The sequence below is a fragment of the Beta vulgaris genome, chromosome 4 (assembly GCF_026745355.1).
Source record: "Beta vulgaris subsp. vulgaris cultivar EL10 chromosome 4, EL10.2, whole genome shotgun sequence".
Lineage (NCBI taxonomy): Eukaryota > Viridiplantae > Streptophyta > Magnoliopsida > Caryophyllales > Amaranthaceae > Beta > Beta vulgaris.
In genome coordinates this window covers 6,266,045-6,288,531 of record NC_079205.1, presented here as the reverse complement: position 1 = coordinate 6,288,531, position 22,487 = coordinate 6,266,045, and the positions used below count along the sequence as shown (strand labels likewise).

Below are 22,487 nucleotides of genomic sequence, written 5' to 3'. Positions count from 1 at the left end.
CTTCTACTTTCACTGATCAACAAATATGTTTCATGTTATTATCATTGACGACTACACATACATAGCTTTTTATGCACGTGATGCGTGCGATGAGATTTTTAGGCCTAATTATTTCTAAGTAGTAAACAAAAAGAAAATGCAAGTTAGTATTTAAGTTCACCTCCATTTTGTAGAAATAAGATTCTTTGAACTACAATCAAATATTATTTAAAAACACTTTAATAAATAAGTATAAATAATGAACAAATAACGGTATTTTATTTCTATAAAATGCTTTCCAAAAATCATTTCATGCGAAATCAGATTGTGTATGAAAAATTTGAAATTTCATTTCACCTATAATTGAAAATCAAAGTGTTCAAATTTAGAAAAGGAGAAAAATTAAAAACGACCATTTCATGCAAAATCAGATTGTGTATGAAAAGCTTAAATTTCCTTTCAAATATAATTGAAACTCAAAGTGAACATTTAGAAAAGGAGAAAAAATTAAAATGATGAAAATTCTTAAATATCCTGTGAAATCAGAATTTAGAAGTTAGACAAGGAAAAAAAATAAAATTGTATTATACTTTTCGGTTACAATTTTGGGATCATAGAGAAATTACTGAAATCCATATAAAAATATTATAAATTACAAAAATGAATAAAACCAAAAAAAAAAGAACATGACGATATATAGTAAAGAACATCATACTGATTATAAAAGAACATGCGCATATAAGACTTGAGAAACAAAAAACTATTCAAAATCACAAAAATGAATGACAACAGAAAAAGAACATGGAAGAATCTTATTCACAAAATAGAGGTGAACTTACATACTAACTTGCATTTTCAGTTTGTTTACTACTTAGTATTAGACCTAAAAATATCATCGCACGCATCGCGTGCACAAAAGGCTAGTACTAGAAAATAAGAACTCTGATTAATCTCAAACAATAGAACACTTTTTTTATTGTTTGAAGTTATAGAGATAAAATGTACTAATGAATCCTAGTTTTCAGATAAAGAATGATTTGGTAGAATGAGCTGCGAAAAAAAATACAGAGAAATGGGATAGATTTTAAAAGATAGTTTTTAAGTATGTTAGATTGGTTTGATCATGCCACATAAGGATTATAGAAGTTGTAGGGAATGTTTTCTAGATGAATAGGGCTTCCATGTTTGTGTGTAGGTGGGCATTAATAGTGTACTTCTTCCGTTTCAATCTAGTTGTGAATTTTTTATTTTAGGAAGTTTTAGTTTAATTGTGACACTTTTATTTTGGGTAATAACTTCTGTCTCCTATTACATGAGACCCTTTTATGTTCTTTCTCTATGTCCAAAAATTGTCTAGGATTCCGTAATTTTAAAAATTTCACAACTAATTGAAACAGAGAAAGTACTTAAATTGTTGTTAGGACCTTTCAACTATAAGAGGGAGTTGGAGACAAGGAAACAGTTTATACCACTATCCTATTACACAAACTAAGTGGTGCTTTTTTATTTACATAAACTAAGATGGAATTCAAATCTTCTATCCCATATTTTGTGTATCGTTTGTATTTCATTTATTATTTTTAGTTGATTATAATGCGTCATTTATTATTTTTAGTTGATTATAATGCGTTTTTGAAACGAGAACTAACATTTATGGATCATATTTGATATTACCAACCATAGTAGAACACAAGCTGTATACAAAAAAAGTAGGACAAAAGATTTTAATTCGTATCGTAACAATAATTTTCAATGCAAATTTCCGGTAATTGTGCAATATCTAGGAAAATTATTACTTTGATAATTTGACATGAGGTTGAAGTGGTAAAACATTGGCCTTCAGCCTCAAACCCCCGAAATAGAACAACGCAACCTCATCAAACTTACTTTTCCACGAAAAGAAAGAGGAAAAACTTTGCATTCTTAATGCAATGTTTATTTAAATTTGTCATATCCCTTGATTCTCACAATGATTCGCTCTTACAACATCTGACTTCCATTAATCAGCTTCAAGAAAATTAAATGTAGCACAAGAAAGCTTGCTTGGCAAAGAACTAAATTCCTATTTCTCTGTAATTCATCATATGTTCATGATGATCCAGCCAAAAAAATTGAGCTTAAACGAAGTGTACAAACTTCAACTATCCCGTATATACTTTCTCAAGGATAGTTAGGCGATCCAAGCTTTAATCCAGACTTTTACAACTTCAACAGGATGGAGTAGTCCCATCGACAAGTATGAACTAGCATGAGTCATCATCCATGAGCACGACTCCGTTCGAATGAATGAAAATTAATCTGATCCTTTAGCTTAAGCCAACTCAAATTATGGCGGTAAAGCCCAAGGAACCTTCCGTAAGAAGAAATGGCCTTCGGTTAATCACTGAAAGTGAGATGATAATCAAAAAACAAGATATTAACAAGCAAGAGCACTTGACCTCTAGCTATCATTTCAATTGGAGATTCTCAATGGTGCAACCCATCTCTCTCCCTTCTTCCTCTATGTTTTTTTCTTCTTTTTCTTTTTCTTTTCCTTCTTTTTTTCCTCCCTGGGCTTTGCATAGGTTACACGGCACGCGTGAAGCACAGACAGAACATGTGGATCATCTTTCGGTATTTTACTCAGAAAATGTTTGGCTGCTGCTGCATCTCCTGAAATCAGGAATGCCTGGTACATCCTGTGTCAGCCATACAAGATTTAAGACACGTGATAACCCAGGAAATGTATTTGAGTGCACAAAGAAGAATCGCGCATCCTGCAAATAATAATTGGCAAAGCTACACAAGATTCATCGGTTTTCTATTTAAAGCTACTCAGAGGCAAGTTTTGTATTTAGAATTTTGAAATGTCTATTACGAAATCAAATTGGTAAAACCATCAACAAAACAAGTATACATGAAATTAGAAAATCTCGACAAGATGGGGCATAATCGGACTTACCTCAAGTAGCTTAAAATGTTGTATGGAAGACCATTTATCTTATACTCCTTCCACACCAATCGGGCTTTCTGGAGATCCTTCCCATTAACACAAGCACTAAGTAGAAAATCCAGACATTTTCGTGAAGGGTACAACTTCAGATCCTCCTTAATAGCTTGGAGCAAGTCTATTCCGATCTGCAATTCAGGATGCTCTGAATCCGCAATGTGTGAAAATACCTAAATAGACAAGCACAAGATAAATAAGTGCAATTAAACTCAAAGCTGTGGGGTTAATGAACATGACTTCGTCATCATTGTCAAGAAAGGTGCCCAAGATAGATATTCCTTCTTTAACAAGATTAGTGGTGGAAGGCAATACCTCATCAAAAATAACTTCTCTAGCCAAATCATCATCCCGACAATTATCAGAAAGTTTTTTCAACAAATCAACAGCAGTCCTTCACAAGGCAAAAGGAATCTCACCATTAATGCGAAGCTCTCATACGCTTGATCCGGGGAGGGGGGAGTACATCAGCATCAACATACCTCAATTCCTTGTTCCGAACACAGTACAAGATAAGTCTGCAGCAACCATCAATCCAATATTGTGGATCATTCAAATCTTCAAGCAAGCTGAGCAATACCTTCAAGTCTCCTTTATAATGCTGGTTTTCCTGCAGAAGCAACGTGCAAGCAGAGTATCATCAAGAAAGATGTTCAACTTATTGGAAAACTTAAAATATGCTAAGAAGAAGCAAAATAACCATAAAGAGTAAAAACTCACGATGAGAGATATAACGGCCTTTGGCTCCAAAGAGAAACCATTCTTTTTCATTTCCTTGTAAATGGCCAGTGCATCAGACATTTTTCCATGTGATGCCAGAGACGAGACAAGAGTACTTTTGATTTCATGCAAGTTCTTCGTAAGTATTCCTTTCTCTTTGACAACCTGAGACAATAAGGACAATCCGAGGAAGATTCAACAATTATAGTTTGTTAGAAGTTTGAGTCATAGGAGAAAGTGGAATGAATAGCATCCAAAGCCCTTTTTTAAATACATGACAAGTAAAAATCAAATACTATATATATCAAGTTCACATCTGAAAGTCAAGGAGATGACAGCAGCTGAAGGAATAATCACCTGTTTTTCTAATAGGCAAACCAACGATTTACCCTTAACAGTAAAAAAGAGCCGGGTTGGAGGGGGACATGAGGATATAACCCTACACACCCATGGAAAGAGCAAAAGAACGTCATCCTTCTATTCTTGAGTCAGCAGTATCATCTATTGCCCAATCTTAAGACAAATCAGATTGCTTTTCGACACCCTAAATTTGCTTTAAGCACTACAAATCTAAGGTAACTTGTCATGGACAAGCCAGATTGCTTTCGATGGAACCAAGATAGTAGCTTGCCATTTGAATTTTTTTTGTGCACTTTTGTGATTGTTTTGTACGAAATATGTGTTTTTACTTGTGCCATTTAGTGCCCCAGTTTACTTTGTTAACCTTAATCAATATAATTAAAATATACTTCTACCAGATACCATCATTAATGCCACGCTGTACAATATACAATATTACAGGGTAATTTCATAGAATAAATAATTTTCTTGGTTACCAAATATAGATAGCCAAAACACAGAATTATCAATGAGAATTACCCAAAAATAAAAAGTAAAAGCATTACAATATTCACCCAAGTCTTCACTATTTAAGTACAGACTTGAAGAAGGGAGGGAGGGGTCATATCCAGCTCAAGATGTAGCTTCTTTGTGCAACCAATATATACGCTCGCACAGGAACCAACTGACAGACACCAAGGAATGCTAATTCTTGAATATTGAGAAGTCTCTCTAAAATATACAGTAAAGCAAGTAATAGAGTTCCAGGATTAAGGACAAGTACTTATAAGTGATAACTCAAATATTGCAGCAACTAGACACCAAGATCAGGGAGTTCATGATTGCCTATGATACTAAATGAACAATATATAAAGAACAATAGCAGATCAGTTGCAATGCATGTTTACCTCCTTGGCCTTCTCAAATTGGCCAGTTGCAGCATATGCATTTATGAGTGCCATGAAAACTTGCTTTGTTGGATTAACACCAACATCCTCCAGTTGTTCATAATACTGCAGACAGAATAGACAGAAAGTGGTCAATAAGACTGAAGTGGACTTCTATATGTTCATAGCAATTGTCCTTTTACAGAAGCCTAGATAGTAAAAGAATACCACCATAACATTTCAGAGTTCAGACTCAGAACTGTGTTCACACTTCACACATAGCTATAAGGAAGAGAGCAAGAAGATATAAGGCTATTATTTGACAATGAGAAGCAGAAACAAAACACATCCATTTCGAGCACTTATTGGGGAGAGAGACACCACCTAAGCGTGTCATATAAGAGACTCTTGAAGATAGAATTCAACAAGAGTACATTTTAATTAGAACAGAGAATTGTAAAACATGATAGAGACGATATTAGAGGTCAAAATTCAAATCATCATACTAGTTTTTCATATACAAATAATAAATGTACTCTAATTGAAGTTTAGTTCGAATTGGCACACTTGTGGAGAGAGCCTACCCTTTTATCAACTTTTCTTTAGATTACATGAGTTATTTAGTGGGGTTAGGTGGGATGCATGTTAACACTTACAGCATAGCAGGCCCTTGACAATTATAGCATAGCATCTTCCCAAGTAGGAAAGACAAATAAAATGCATCACTTTGGATTTCAGACCTTATAAAAATAGTTGGGTGATAAAGAGAACGCCAACAGGTAAAAAGCAACTCAACAACAAAAAGAAAGAGATACAAGCAGAAAGACTGCTGGTCACGTTACTTATACCTATCTTCTCAAAGACAGGCCCAAAAGTATAAAATGAATTTCTGATAGGAAAACAGGCAAATAATAAAAAAGGAAATCCCAGGAAAACACTACAGCAAAAGTAATTTGTAAGTTATTAAATAGTCCGTAAATTTAATCAAAAACTGTATAAAATGCTTAGTTTATTTTCCTTACCATCTACCATCATCTTTCCCACAGAGGTTCCACAGTGAACTTCCGTGAAGTACATGGCCTCCAAGGAAAAATATCTCAAACAGCATTCTCATTTTCTAAATTACACAGCACATAAGACAACACTATACCTCTAATGACACCAGATAGATTACAGGCAGAAATAGCAGAAGTTGACCAAAATTTAGGTGAAGAAATTCTGTAATTTCTCATATTTGCACTACAACTGAGACAACCTTAATAATGTCTTCTTCACATGCACAGTTGCTTATCAGATAGCTGAAAGTCTGAGAATCTGGTTTGACATCCGCATCTTTCATTTCTTTGAGAACCCTGAGCACACCATTCTTGTTTTTCTGTAGAAACATGAAATTAACAGTTATTGCTGATTACTCTCTCAGTACATGAACATCTAACATTTAGGCTGAAGTCTGAACTACCAGGAAACAGCTAGGACTCAAGAACAGAAGCTAAATTTGGTCATGTGATTCATACTAAGTTACTACTCTTGTGTTCACAAAAGGGGGAAGGAGTGGAAGACATGTCAAAGAAATGTCAAAGTGAAATTGAATAATAGAGCAGAAGCATCATAAAGCCCCTTCCGTGGGTTCCCGATATAATAATCAAGATCACCTTTGGTTCAGATCATCTGAATTTTAGCATTCGAAGAAAATGAAAGAACATAAAATCTTTCTAATGACGTTTAATTATCAAACTAGAAGACTTGATGATAAACATTACATAGAATAAGCATCATACAAAAGCAAATAATGCCAGCACATAATCACTGAAACTATTACCAGATTTATTTCTCTAACAGCGCGTGTGGTAGGTGATAATAAATTATGGTAGCAGTAATGAATTTATAGGTGGTATTGTAAAAGAAGACTCGTGTCAATTTCCAAGGTAAGGCTTCCTGATCCCTATATACCTCTTTATCTTCCCATAATCTCTGAGGTGGTAACTTAAGAGGTGCTAATGAAGAATTTTATGAAGAAAAACATGTTTGAGGATGATATTCCATTGCCATTATCATGAGATTTTTGGTACACAGTTACATACAAATTCATCACCATTACCACCAATTATTACCGGCTACCAAGTGGGCCCTAAGTGTCACTATAGAATCAATACTTGTGAATACACCCTCCCTCCTTAAATTTTCTTCACACTTTCCTTTGGAGTAAACAACCACTCAAATAATAAATTTTACGCCCTCCCTCTCCATCAAATAAATCACTCTGCAGTTTACACTCTCCATCCCAATACTTTCACTTTCCTATTTTTTTCGCACTCTCTCTCTCTATTCACTAGTCTTTTTTATATTCTTCTATAACTACTATTCTTAAAATTTTCGTGCCGAATTCACATGGGATAGAAGGAGTATATATTAAAGGTGGTCAAATAACTAGCTTTGCCATTTCTTCAATGGACATACCCAACCTTATGCCAGATGCTCAGGCAAACAGATTGCACTCTTTCAGAACTCAAAAAAGGCAGGAAATGTAAAGTAATCAGCAGATTGCTGAAATACAATCGAGCATCATGAAATCCAGAAAGAGGTGGTACTCAGAAAGCCTTAGATTAAACTCCATTGCATAAATTGAAGTTGGAGCTGCGGTTAGTGAAGAGTCAGAAGGGAACACCGACGGGAACTCCAGCAAAAACCTAAACTATATTTCTGAGGGAGATCAAATCAAGGAACAGATGGAGAATGGATATTATTGTTGAGTACAGAGAACTGTTGTGGGTTGAGAGTAATCACACCTACTGAGTTGCTTGATCAACCAAGAGCTAATATATTTGCTGTGAAAGCCCTTGAGGCAAAAGGCAAAAAACATGAGCTTCACTTTTCTACAACTAGTTATTAGGGGTGACAGTGCGGTGAGATGTGAGCAATAGATAATAATAGGATAATTTGTCAAACCATTCAGAGAAGCAACCATTCTATAATTTTTCTGCCAAATGAAGACTTCAAATTTATTTTTTGCGAGTACAACCTTACCCTATTTTCACGCGTTGAGTTTCCGGCATTCACCCACCGATTTCCGGGTATTTATGTACCACATTTTCGATTGATGCCGCTTGTGCTTCGGTTTTTTCCTTTTCCAACCCTTTCCCCTCCATTTTTTCCTCAAAAGAGTGTTATAACCCGACACACGGGATTAAAGTGGTCAACACCGGAAACAAGTGGGTTAACACCAGAAAATAGAGCAAGGTTGTTTCTCGCAAAAAATAAATAAAATTTAAAGGTGTTAAGTTACCAGAAAAAATATAAAAGGTTGTTTCTCGCAAAAAGTGGTATATAAAGGTCTTTTTACAAATTTTCCTAAATGATACTATTGTTTAAGTTGCATTGGAAACTTCAGCTGTTGCATATTTGGACAAATATAGAGAACATCTATGGAATCTATTGTCTGAGCCTGCTAGTTTTCTTTAAACAACGGATATTTGTGATACATTTAAAGTCTGAAGATGATAGACTGACTCTTTATTATAGATGTCGTAGTTACTAAACCATAGACCTGCTATCATAAAAGCTAGGACCATTTGATTTTAATGAGGAGCTGCTTACTGAACTCTGGATAAGACTGCAAGATCTCCCTATAAATTGGAAGTGGTTGGCTCACTTGTAAGACTGCAATGCATAAGGATCTTTTCTATTTTATTTTTTTTTTTGACGGGAAGGATCTTTTCTATTTGCCGAAGAATATATTCCAAATCAGATTTGCATTTTCTTCGTGATGGAGCTAGCAGAGGTCAATGTCACTCGTGAGTCGTGATTTGCGTCAGAAAGTTGTAATTGGAGATTCTATTGGCTGGAACAACAAACGGAAACATTGAAATGGAGAAACGGGGAAATGCAATTTTCTTGCAATTAGGTCATGCTGAACCGTAAAAATTTAAAGAATTAAGTATTTTGCCTAGAAATCCATTATTCTCTTGTTCACCAATAAGTAAATAAGCGGATAAACAGGGCATAAAGCCTGGTTTATTTATTAAAAGTTATTGAAGAAAAGGTCATTTTTTGACTATGTAGATCCAGGGGGGAAGAAATCGTCTTATAAATTAGATTCCCCTAGAGTTTTTAAGTTTCCACAATCACGGAAGCGGGAAATGTGACTTTTATGAGAGGTTATGTGCTTCAACACAAAGAAACTTACCCACCATTCCTTTGATTATGAATTATTTATCTATGCCAGTACTTGGAACAAATGCCACTATTTATGTCAGTTTATATATCCAAAAAATTAAAGAACTGCTAATACACCAACCACCTCCACATGATTTGATTTTTACAATGTGCTTATATCTGCATCTATAATCTATTATCTTGCTATCACCTAAGACCAAACACAGCAAAGATATAATAAGCATGCAAGAGAAAGGAGAGGAGGAACACCCCAGATCAGAAAATTCACCTCTCTATAACAACCAGCCAATATAGCATTGTACATACTTGCTGAAGGCACCAAATTCATCTTTCCCAAATCTTTTAACACGGCATATGCATTATCAAACTGCAAAAAGTAGCAAAAGATAAGTTGGTGGAGCACATTCGGGAAATAATTATATTAACTGACAACTTAAACAAGCAAAAGTAATAGGAAACGGGTTACATAAAAAAAAAAGGCGGATGTTGTATAGTGTACAAACTCACATCTTTCATTCTAACGTTCAAGTTTATAATACTTCTGAACGTCTCAGTATTTGGCTTCAATTTGTGGTCACAGAGCATTTTATAGATCCGACGAGCCTATTAAACAGAAGTAGCAGGGAAAAAAAGAGCTTCAGAATTACCAACAATATAAGGATATTAGAACAGGACAAGATTATACAAGAACAATAGATCAAAGTCCAATTAATAATTATCATCATGGTACATAGCAACCATCCAAGGCAAAAAGCACCAAATATCATGAGGTATAAGGCGGTCAGTCATACATGTGCCAGCCTCTACAATTGCAGAGAGACATTTGGCTTAGGTGATTTGAGCACGGCTAAAACAAATCGCACATTCGCACCTAGAAATAAGAGTTCAATTGAATCAGCACAGACTTAGGCTCTAAAACCCACAAATGTTGTTCCTCCAAATAGCATAATTTTCTTCCGGGCGTTTCAGCATAAGATGGTTGCTGCAATACTAAACTCAGCAGCTCAGAAACATCTTTGTACAGCAATATCATCCATCGTATAGTTCTAGGTATTCAGCCATATTAATACTTCAATCAACTAACCAATGAATAGCATAGAACCATAGCAGGCATCAAACTAAAGCTTGAAAGAAAGCATACCAGCATATATTCACAGCTCTCCTCACAGGCATGACATATGGCATTGAGTGCTCCCGTGGATAAGGATAAACCTGCTTCACACATCTCATCAACTAAATCCAAAGCCATATAGACCTATAGTTTTATTTCAGGTAAGGAGGGGAAGAAATCAGAAATGTAATTTAAAATATGCTCAGATGAAGAAAAGAAAGAGATGAGAAAGGGGATAAAGAAAATCATTCCAGCAGGACAGAAAGGCCTTTATAAGAGCCAGTTCAGTATCCTATCGTTTGCACATACCTTAGTGGAATCAAGACAAAAATCAATGAGTTTCTCATATGATCCAGCCAAAAGAGCAAGATCCATTTTTCCATGCATCTCTTTGAATTTCAAAATAACTTCCTCAACCTTCAAAGAGAAATATGAGGCATGCTTAGAAGAAAAAAGGTCAATTAGTATGAATCATACTCCAATCTCAGAATTAAAGGATCGATAACAGCATTCTCTCACAGGTTGAAATCCATGACATCTCATCTTTTAGGAGGATGTCAGGAAAACAACTATCACCACCAAAAGTTAGGACATTATTCTTCACATTGTACGGCAAGAACTTGAAAAGGGAACTAAGACAATACAGTAATTATTTCTCAATAGAAGAAAATGAAAGTTCACTGTGAAAATAGAGTGACCTATAACAAGGAGGTCCATCATCAAGCGAGAGCCCCAAAGGTAGTTATCATGTCAATTATCACATACTGAAAGACTGAAAAAGACAAGCAGCCTTCATCGGTGACGGATAAAATTGAGAGCCTCCTTGCTAGATGAAGTGATTTCTATGTCGGTTAAGTACATAAGTTTTGATTAACACTCCCATCTAGCAATCCAGCAAAACGACCAATAAAGATACTCGATTTTCATTGACCTTATGACCTAGTTTCAGATTGGAACAAAAATGTATTTTAAGGCCTTTTGCTGCCAGGTGGTGCAGAAGAAATAAGAAAGTAAACAGGATTGGTTTATTTTAATAGAGTTGGCTCATTACTGTTATTTATTACTCACTCCACCCTTATGTTCACATTTGAAATCGGGACAAACACAAGGAATACATGTTAAACTGGAGAAAGAAAAGATATTTGATAGAGAAAGAGAAATGTAAGAGAAAGTTCAAATGGAAACAAAATAAGGATTGATGCGATGGAGAGAGAAAAAGAAAAATTTACTTAAATAGAAATGTGAATTTATTTTAGGGCATCCTAGAAAGAAAAATGTGAAATATAGTTAAAATGTAGATAGTCTTGCATATAGATTCAAGGTCAATTGGAAATAGCCACTCTCTTGTCATAAGAGTAAAGTTGCTTATATTTCAATCCCCCTATGTACCAAGGCAAGAAAGTCTTTACAGGAATTGAGGTATGTTGATACAGATCAAAACCGGACTTCCTATGGGCCAACAATTAATCTAACTAAGGGTTTCCATTGGGTCAAGTGAGAATACATTTACCTGCTCAAGCCTTTGCATCAGGCTTATCCATTCAATGAATGGACTACTTAATGCAAAGTGGTTGTGGAGGTTTGCATATGAAGATAATGCTTTATTGAAGAATGTCATCAAATGCAAACATGGTTTAGACTTTAGAGAACCTAGGATCTAAGTAAAGAATAGCGAACGCGGTCGCTTTGTTGCTAGAGCAGACGTGACGTGGATTTTTCCAAAATACACGGATGGGTTTCTAGTACATTTGCATTTTTTTTAGTTGCAGAGCTAATCTTTCAACATTACATGAGCAACCCATCATAACATAAGTCGCTTTCATATGTGGTATATCAATAATCATCTAATATAATATGTTTCATCAACTTCACATTTTATCAATAAAACTATTGGCTAGTTTTACTTAAAAAAATTGACATAATAGGGAAAAAAGATGTTCCAACTTCTAAGACAATATGTCACATTATGTAATGAACAACGCAGTGAGTGGGTGCAATTCTATCGTGACATCTATTGCGGACTTAGCGAAATGATAACTCAGAATTCATTCTGTAAAAGATCGACCCAATTCGATTTCATGCCTGGGATGGTGGAGCAAAAATATCTCTTCTTCTCATGGAGTAGGCATCTGGAAATTCATTTCAGGTTAGTTGTTTACCATATATTATGAAATTTGCATCAAATAAGAAGGCCATCGGTTTTGAAGTGTTAACTTGGAATGGTAACCGAAAGCACTGGAATGTTACCTTTTCGATACTTCCTAAATCCTAACGATTTAAAAGTTCATCCATTTTCGAAGCTTTTGGAACGTCTCTAGTCTCAATGTTGAGGGGAGCAATGATATGATTAGTCAGCATGGCAACTTTCTTTACAGGAATTTAAACAAGGTCTTCTCAAGTGTTGATATTTGCAAAACCAAAGCTCTTCTCAAAGCCTCTCTTTTTATAGTTGGGCGGTGGTCAAAGAGAAGATTCCAAATGAGGATGATGTGAGCCAAAGTAATTTTCTCATTGCAGTTTGTGCCTTTGAAGGAAACAATTATATCTTACTCCTGTCTACATGTTCACTATCTTTGAACATTAAAAATTAGCCATGTTCCGGTTGTTGGGTTCAGCCTTAATGTGAAAACATGTGCTTGTTGATAGGAAAAGGAAAAAGGAGGGCTTGCCAAGATGTGGAATATGGTTCAATTGGCGATTTGATAGTGCACAGTGCACTTGGAAATAAGAAACCAGCAGCTTTTTGAGGGTATTCCTTTCCCTCGTTGTTTGAAGTACCAATTTGCGAGGCTCTTGTATAGCTCCTAGCTAAAGTCAAGATTTTGCTTGTGAGGGCCAGTTTATGATTTGATGGAAAATACCTTCAAAATGAATCGAAGGCATGAGCTACTTTTTGTCTTTTGCCCTACTTTTGCATACGGGTTGCACGACCCCCTTTGGAGTTTTTCTAGCATAATCCTTTATTAATTAACAGAAGAAAGGCTGTTTTCGTGATCAATAACATCGCCCATTTTCAGATTTAACCACAGCAAGGGGATAAGATGGACAGTCCTTAAAAAAAATCACTTTCTAGCCATCTGATAGTTTGTTTGGTTATGGGAGTTCGGAAGGCAAGGGAGAGAAAGGAAAGGACGGGAATTATTTTCCCTTGTTTGGATACAAAATAGGGGAAGGCAATGAAAAAGGCTCTCATCTGTATGGTATGCATAAAAGCAGCATTAAATACAGCTTCTATTTATCACGAGGTTAAACTTAAAGGGTAAACGGAGCAGGAGAATCCAAGATATTTTACATGCATAATAGAAAATAACTTGTAAAATTTTGAAATTTTATTTTCCTCAACTCAATTACTGTTTAATCAAACCAAAGTAGTTGATCTCTTCCCCACTAAATCCAGGTGAGGATCAGGTGTAGGATTTTTTGATGTATGTCTAACAACCTCTGATTGATGACTTTCACACAAGAGATATCTGAAGGTCTCCATCCATATAGCCAGTAGCCAACTTGGATAATAGAAATATAATTTAGGTTGGTTCGATATAACGAAAATGCAGGTGAACTGAAGGTAGGACTTGAGCTTGAAACTAAAAAGTAATAATTGACCTATTAACACAGTATCAGAGTGCGAAGAATAATCAAGAGACATTGACAAGAACATAGAAGAGATTCCAATAGTTACAAAACCATCAAACAAGCCCCAAAAAAACAAGATCTAGTAAGTAGTAGCGCCATATAGCCACCTTGTTAGTCCACTCAAGACCCCAAAACAGGGAACTAGTAGTAAACTAGTACTAATTGATGTTACAGATAGAGACCATGATTCATGGAAGCTAACACTAAACAAACCACAAAGGTGAATATTAGTGATGGTTCAAAGCCAAAAAGAAGTACTCGATCCAGCAATCACTAAGAATCATCAGCATACAGCAAGTTATCAAGGTAAGGCACCCTATCCCCAGCTTTCTGATTTAAGGGAAGGAAGAAAAAAATGCAACAAGCAGAAGAGAGCTTTTATGTGATATTTATAGAAATACACGAAAGTCATTTTTGTATAGTGTACTATTGGTATCAGCATAATGGAAAATACCGAATGCACAACAATCTTTCACAGCAAATCCCCAACAATGGACCCAAGGAATTACCAGTAAATTTATGACAAGTTCCTCACCGATGTATTTCTCAAGCTAGATGCATAAGAGTAGATTAAATCTGAAATACTTTCAGCCCTGTGATCTGCAAAACAAAATAATTTGAACATCACAAAAAAGAATATGCTACAATAATGAATTGTGGGACTTACCATGTATGTTGTTACTTAAATATCACATGTAATTTAAATCATACATTTGCACATTGTTAGTAAATAATATCCATCAATTACTAGGGCTTAAAAAATAGTTCCAATTAAAATTTGGATCTTCAAATGAGATTCAAACTAGCAAGTCCTAAATCGGATTTGAATTGGTGAAAAAGCTGAATTGGATTTGAACTCATGGTCTAAGGAATGGATTTAATTCAGATTGGATCACGATTCTGCAAAATCCGAACATAAAACCCAAATTTAAACCCTGAGAAACATACCAAGGAAGAAATTTTCAGTCAGTGGAATCACATGGGTAAAGAGGGAGTACCACTCTTATTCTCTACAAGCTTAATAAAGGAGAATCATGATACTTTAAAAAACCTTACTTGCATGCCAACAAGGTTTTCTTCCTTCTTTCCTTTTCTTGTCTATTTTAAATACATATTCCAGTGGAGACACAAATAGGATACAAGGTCGTAGCAGAAATGAAAATTTTCAGACAAGGAAAGAGAATATGGGAAAAAAGAGATTGAAAAATTTTATTCTTCTACTTAGAATAGAAACATTGCTAATTTTTGACATTAGATGCATTTCTCAATCTTTGTGTTTAGTATACTAAGACAATCAATTGGCAAGAAGGAAGTGCAAAATTTTCTTGAAATAATGATCAATTCCATTCAGAGGTGAACAATTTATAACTAATACTTTAAATTAACAAAAAAAACTAATTAAAATATAGTTATTTTGTTAATTTAAAGCACTAGTTATTTTTATTTTTATAGCTAAATTTAAAGTATCTGTCAAGAAACCCATATGCATCCAGGAGGGCGAAAAAAGGCCATATATAGCTAAAGTTAAAGGGATACATATAATTTGTCTACTCAAACAACAATTGAAACTTAATTCTTCCCCACCAAACCTTCACGAAGACTATGCTTAAGAGTTCTTGAATTAATGAAGAATGAACAAAAGAAATGGACTTGAAAGAACAAAAGCTAATTCCACTAGAACATACCACAATCTTTCAATACCAAGACAAACAACTCTGCAAAAGCTTCCAATGATAGCCGCCCAAGAGATCTAAATATGCTAGCTACATTATCCAACGAGGAAACTCTGGTTATGTCTATGATGTCTAGCAACTGAAGAAGCTCCTTCTTTCTATCTCTTTCACACAGAGCCAACAAATAATTTTCTGCAGAAAAAACAAAAGAAGGCTGTCAGAATTCATAGACCTTGGCGTGGAGTTAAGACATCTGGATCTGGTCCTGTCTCTGAGTATAGAGAACCAGTAGTCATGTCTCTAAGTTCTTATTGACAACAAGCATCCTTGTTCCATACAGTAATAGAAGAATTCTTAAGGCCTTCTAATCACTGAAGACAATGGTATTTAATTCCATCAGCCATTATACAAGAAAAACATGTATAAAGTACTATCAAGTAGCTTCATATTTCGGATAACAAAATGATTGTTTCCATTTGGTGACACATCAATTGCGAAAGATACACAGCAACAACAAAACTAGGAAACAGGATATGGCAAATAAGATCAAAGAATTGCTGGCAGAAACCCACCATACAACTTCCAACAATGAAGCAATGAAAAGACCTCATAGAGGTCATATAAGGATTTTATGAGTTCAAACAATACGGTCACGCAAGAAGGTGCTTGAATCTTGATTGACAACTATCACATCCAAAAGCAGGTAGGGAGTAAGGCTTAAAAAAGTTCCCAATGAATATTCATAAAAGAAGACAATACCAATGAAAGGAAGAACTAACGCAATGAATATTTAAAGATGCTCACCATGCAATAATGTTCCCAATTCGCTCTCACCAGTGGCAATCTGCTGGCAAAGCTCCTGAACCTTTTCTTCGTTATTCATCTCAATCCAAAAAAGCATCTCATAGTAGCCTAATCGTGGATGTAAATTAGGATCCTCCTCTTTAACAATCTCAAGAAGAAGTGAAAACTGTTCATCCATATGCATGTCAATTAGATACAAGAAAAATGGGCCAAATGCATCCTCTTCTATTGGAAAACCCCGTTCCTTCATCAATTGAAGCAGCCGATATGCCTCCAAGATCTGTTGCACCTGAAACAATTCATCTTTGCTATTTCTAGCTGTCTCTATGCAACCTTTTATGAAAGCATTATACTCTTTCAAACCTGTCCCTCGACCTAATTTATATAACACATGAAAAGTTGAACCTGATCCCACTTTATCTAAGCACATATTAACCAACTTATCAAAACGTAGCTTTTGGGTGTTCTTGAAAATCCATTTATTTTTTCGATCCCGAGATAACTCTTTACGACGCAGTGACATACTGCTATTAAAAAGATTGGAAAACCAAGGCAAGTCAGAATCATCTTCTAATGCCTTGTCATCATTAGCCACTTCCGTGTCAGATGGATCATCGATTTCCCAGTCTGTGGTACCTAAAACAGAAACGGCAAAACAAAAAAGATTTACCTTGATAACATTAAACGAAATAGTTCTCTTTCTTTCAAATTAATTGGGGAGACCAGGGAGGGGATCAAATTTATAATTTTATTTTGGTGGGTCCACTGAGGACAGAAGAGGCCGGGGAGCTCTATCTCCATCCTGGACAAGGGTCACAATTAGATTTCATGACCAAAAGAACCCAAAATCCAAATGAAGGAAATGTCAGTACGTCACTGCTCACTACGCACGGTTACAGCTGAATATCAGCCAGACACAGCCATCAGCCATGGCATAAAGCTCATCCGCCAAAAAATAAGCTCTTTAGGTTATGTGGCAGAGTTTCAGGCTCTCAGCTTAGAAAAAACCGCAATAGTGATTGCCGTCGCATTAGCAACACAGTGATGCGGCAGTGGCATTTCAGCTCTGTCGCACTTCATGGATTTTATGACATCAATTGACAGATCAGACATCTTCCACATTATCATTATAGCTTAAGAGTTTCGAAACATATTTTTGATGATGCTAGAAACTGTAACCATTTTAAATTGTTATTATGTGAATAAGTCACCTGTTTCAAAGCACCTATAGAGGTTTAATATGACTATGACGATTTCTTATTAAATAAAATTTAGATAGTACCAAGGCACATAACAGCTCTAATGATGCTTACGGCACCAAATGCTGTAACTTAAAGTATACATCAGGCATAATGGCGTGATTTTATAAAACATTACATCAGGCATAATGGCGTGATTTTATAAAGCATATTACCAATGGCTTTTTGCAGGATGGCATCGACGGGGAGCAACGAGCCAATCCAACTCTAATAAAGTAGTTGAACTTTCAATATTTGGCTTTGTTCATCCTGGAAATCAAAATAGCATTTGCTATATTTTATTAATTAATTGTTCATATGGCTTTTCTTAAGAGAAATTAGTGCCTCATTTTTATCTGGGCTTTGTTCGTAGCAAGAAGTTCAGTGTCTTCTTGGAAGCAGTTTGTCAGTGTTTTTTATTTACGGTACCTTAAGGAAGTCTAAAGCTATCTGGACTCTCTTTATCTTTGTCTTAATAATTAACATCAAATGGCAAGATTTATATAAGTCTTCAGCTTGACAGCATGGTGTCAATACAAGGCCGCATCGTATATCACCCGTGTCGTAAAGTTTTTCAAATCTATTGAACCGATATTACCCGCATCATAAAAGAGTAAAATAACCGCATTTTAGGCGGGTGTTGGGGATATTTCATGGTTTAAGCCTATATTCAGCAGTACGACAACCGCATCATTTCCGTTGCCGCATCACCGTGAACCGTTTACGCGAGTATGCGACCGTGCCCGAGACCGTATTTTCGAACTATGCTTAACAGGCATGGTTCAGGGCTTTTAGTCCGATCATAAATCTTGTTTGAGCTTAAGATAGGAATTTTATCATTATCATTTATATTTATACAGTTCTATTTCATTTAAGAATCATTTTAACCAAATAACCCTAAATTAGGAGACTTGTATACTTTATTATGGAGTGGAAAAAGGGTTTATGTAAATTGACTTGTGCATTGAGCATTAAGCAAACAAATGACACAATGATGGCTAATAATTCGACAGGTTGTTAAGCTGATCTTAGTGTTATTACCACTAAGAGAAACTCAAACAAGTTGTGTTCTGGGCCTATCCTATACTTTTCACGATTTCATTCCAAAACTCGTGTATATTCTTCTGTACACCTAAATCTAGTTAAGGGATGTTTTCATCCCTTATCAGGCACGATGAAGTTCCTTCACAGAACAGCCTTCACAAAACAAAGAAAGCTTTTAATTAGTTCTACATATATGCCATGAATCATAGGTCTCCATACCTTGACATATAGAATAAGAAAATTGTGAATGATTCAGATGCTTCCGCTAGATCAACTTCAAGGCAATAAGTAGTCCATCCAGGAACCACAAAGTAGATAAATGTGAGATATAATATGAAGTTATTGACTTTCTATCTCTCAATATTAAGCTTTTGGAGATGTCTGTGACAAAAAGGCAGATTCTCAATCAGATTTGACAAATTTGGCCATATAGGGCGAGCCATATTAGAATAAAATCATTGTCTGGTACTCATCAGATTGGCATCACAACATTTCTGAGTCCATAAATTGGCTGAAAGCAATGATCTCCTAATATGTTTAAATTATTGATGAAAAAAATGGCTGCTAATAACCACATTAAAGGTTCTGAATAATACGAAATTCAATTACAGAACTGTTATTATTAGATCATTACTGGGCCTTAACTAGAAACATACCACACAATATTGAAGATATGCCATGTGTTGCTTGCTCAACTGAATCTCCTGCACATATAAAAACACTTGGATGAGTACAAACAAGACATGCCCATCGTCTGAATGAATTCATCATAGATCCTGCCATGATAATCTTGTGTAATCGCATGTTCAAAAAAGAAAGCCAGTCATTGCATGACTAGCTCCCAGGAACAAGAAAAATATATCACTTAAACAAGTCAAGCAGCCTAAAGTCAGTTCCACTCTTCCACTAAAGTCCCCTCAAACAACAAAAACTAAGTTAAATGGACTCTTTATTTCACCTCAATCACCCGCATCGCTTACTTGGCATTTACAGACACTTGGCACTTAAATTTTGACCATAAAAATCAAAACTTCCATTACATGATCGAGTGCACCACTGAAGTTGCCAACTCTTGAGTATTATGGAAAGAGCTATCCCAGCTCAGATACCAATCTGACTCACAAGTTAAGTTCAGACATATTGTGCACCTTTGCGTCATTATCTAGTGGATTTTTACTTTGAAGAATGCATGTAGGATAAATTAACGACGCATGATCACGGGACAAATAACATGTTTCAACTAGCCTCCCATTAAGAAAAATTTCAGATACAGTGCCTGGATGGTTTCATGCCTCTTCGCTAGGTGATTTGCGCTCCTCTATGATGTAGCTAGCTTGGTCAATCTTTACGATGTGACGTCAAGTTCTTAGTTCATCTAATATGGCTCATAGCACTAGTCTGATTTAGTAGAGATATGAATTCATGGTTTGTTGATTTGTTCGTTGTTTTGGCTCAACTTTGGTGTGGTTTGGAGGCACTACATGTCTTGGAATGTATGGGGGAAGTGTGGAACTTAGAAGAGTGGGAATGTTGGATAAATTTAGATCGTGGGTCTCTAGACTTCTTGGCACGCTTCATCCATCTTGATACACAGGTTTAACGCTTGATCAGACGACAAGCAAGTCGAAAGCGTGTGTCATTTAACCGGTTTCTAAAGAAATGAAAAAGAACAATTTGTATCTTGTATATATTAAATTCCAATCTAACAAGGCAACAAGTACACAATTTAGTGAGTTGAGGTATTAATGTTATGACAATTACGAACATTCCCTATATAAGGATTAACTATAAGTCGCGAAGCTCAAAAGACCTAGCACGAAATAGGCATGCCACAAGAGTCACGGGCGTGTCATGTGTGGCATGTACTGCAAATTGAACCTGCTGACCTCCCTTGGAAAAACACCAAAATGGCTCAGATGGATTCAAAGGATGGAGGCGCAATGTTCATCATCATCATCAAACCAGTGAAATAACAAACAATTGTTTAATATTATGACAATGCAGATACATAACCTCCTCAGAATTCAATCAAATCCAACAATGAGCATTTAAGAGGACAAGCTTCCAGTATTCCAGGAAAATCCTACGAGAAGCTCGAAAAATGGAGGTAATACCTGGAAGTTTCAGTCACATTGCGTTGTCTTATCATCTTACGTCCAAACTCTCAAGTCATATCACATTCCAAATGTCACATTTTCTAAATTCTCTAATTACTTTACTCTTGTATGCTATCACATTAGTTTCCGCTATAACTATCTAAAATTCCTCGATCCGCCACTACATACAACCTACGTTACTCCAACACCTTCATTTACCTCAAAAATCGGGTGTCATGTCGTGTCCGAGACATTTCACTTGGATACTTCATTTAAACTAAAAACTTGTCTTTTTTCTACAAAATAGCCGAATCGGATACTTGGACACCTGTATTCGAGTAGACACTCAATCCGTGTCTGAGCAACATAGCATACAACTACATATCACTAGAAGCTAATAACACAAATTCGACAGTTGCGAAACAAATTGACTTGCACAACCTCCTAGCAAAACTATCATCAAAAGAAATATTACTACTATTTGCAACATAAACTCAAATGAAAAGTACTGCCTAAACATAATTCCTAGCTAATACAACTATTTTAATCAACATGAAACAACATACTATAAACTTAATTAGCATATGTTAAATTCTATAACACACTAAAATAGTTACTTTCTCCGTTTTATTTTAAATGCAACAAATGGGTATTATTTGTGAGATATAAAATATTGATTTGTTACATTTAAAACGAAACGGAGGAAGTACATCAATGTTGCAATAACAATATTGTAAAAAAGAATGCGAGGCTGAGGAGAGAGAAAGAACCTTCTGGAAGGGGATTAGAGGTGTTGGAGGAAGTTTGATAATTTTGTTGAGAAGGTTTCTTGCGCAAAGACGATTTTACCCCTGAAGAAGGAGGAGGAGGTGGAGGTGGAGGTGGAGGTGGAGGAGGGGGAGGGGGAGGGTGAGAGCGTAATTTCTTTTTTTTAGTGGAAGTAACGGCGTCTTTAACGATGGAAGGAGCAGAGGAGGTTACTTTAACGGCGGTGCGAAAGAGGGTGCTGAGAATTTTGACGTTGGTGCGGGGCATTTCATCGGCCACCAGGCGCAGCGCAGTGTAATGGTGGGGGGTTTTGTGGGGGGTTTTGGTTTTGAGTTCGGTCCTCCTGTTAAAACAGGAGTGTGTTGTGTAGGAGAAAGGAGTTGGGGAAGTAATGAAATGATTTTTGTATGATTATTTAGGGTAAGTTTGTATTTTTTGAGCTAATTTGGGGAAAGTCATGCGTGAAATCAACACACTTAGCTTAAAGACTATGAAATGATTAGTTCGGCATATTCAGAATAAGTGAAATCAAGCTTTAAATGGTAAAAAAAAAAAAAATCATTTTTATTACAAATATGTCATCAAAAAGTAAGAGGGGACCACAACCTATTTGTTTGATCACTCTACTTTATTATGTTCCCCAACTTTCTCTATCGATATTCCCTGATATGTGTGTACTTTCTCTATGTTTCACCTATTGTGAAACGGAGGAAAGATTTTATATCTCACAAATAATACTCATTTATTGCATTTAAAAATGAAACGGAGGAAGTATGTGGAAGAATGAAGTTAAAACTGAAATAAAGTTTAAAGACTATAAAATATTCCTCCGTATGCTCAATCTCATGCAGCAACACCAGCACACCTAATATGCTCCCCATTGTAGCATAAATGGTTCATCACAGGTCAACAAACAACACAATAATAAATAATCAGCTATGTTGAGTACAGAGTAGAACATTGTCATGATATACTAAACATAAACAAAAACAATAAGAATCGTTCCTAGATATGATACTACGATATCATTACATTC

General features: G+C 35.6%; 1 protein-coding gene across 2 annotated transcripts; it reads right to left on the bottom strand.

The window, feature by feature from the left end:
* Nucleotides 1-1,882: 1,882 nt before the first annotated feature.
* On the bottom strand, nucleotides 1,883-21,803 carry LOC104907079 (pentatricopeptide repeat-containing protein At4g21880, mitochondrial). 2 transcript variants are annotated; one of them, XM_010695946.4, is made up of 16 exons: nucleotides 21,454-21,803; nucleotides 19,244-19,291; nucleotides 16,306-16,941; nucleotides 15,514-15,693; nucleotides 14,364-14,428; nucleotides 10,505-10,612; nucleotides 10,226-10,339; nucleotides 9,592-9,687; nucleotides 9,353-9,451; nucleotides 6,167-6,286; nucleotides 4,933-5,037; nucleotides 3,686-3,850; nucleotides 3,448-3,575; nucleotides 3,281-3,359; nucleotides 2,921-3,138; nucleotides 1,883-2,657 (listed from the first exon to the last, which is right to left on the bottom strand). In XM_010695946.4, the coding sequence occupies exons 1-16, from the start codon at nucleotides 21,716-21,718 to the stop codon at nucleotides 2,480-2,482; spliced, it is 2,604 nt and encodes an 867-aa protein (XP_010694248.2). In that variant the 5' UTR covers nucleotides 21,719-21,803; the 3' UTR covers nucleotides 1,883-2,479. The 2 variants fall into 2 exon arrangements, with proteins under 2 accessions (XP_010694248.2, XP_048498643.1); XM_048642686.2 differs by lacking the exon at nucleotides 21,454-21,803 and adding an exon at nucleotides 18,807-18,861 and having other exon boundaries at nucleotides 19,244-19,271.
* Nucleotides 21,804-22,487: the final 684 nt, after the last annotated feature.

What these genes read in the sequence shown, in the direction of transcription:
- LOC104907079 (XM_010695946.4), bottom strand. Translation starts at nt 21,718, where the DNA reads ATGCCCCGCACCAACGTCAAAATTCTCAGCACCCTCTTTCGCACCGCC. An exon ending in CTCTAATCCCCTTCCAGAAG is followed by an intron (nt 19,292 to 21,453) that starts GTTCTTTCTCTC and finishes TTATATGTGCAG; the next exon opens with GAGATTCAGTTGAGCAAGCA. An exon ending in TGAACGTTAGAATGAAAGAT is followed by an intron (nt 9,452 to 9,591) that starts GTGAGTTTGTAC and finishes TACTTTTTGCAG; the next exon opens with TTTGATAATGCATATGCCGT.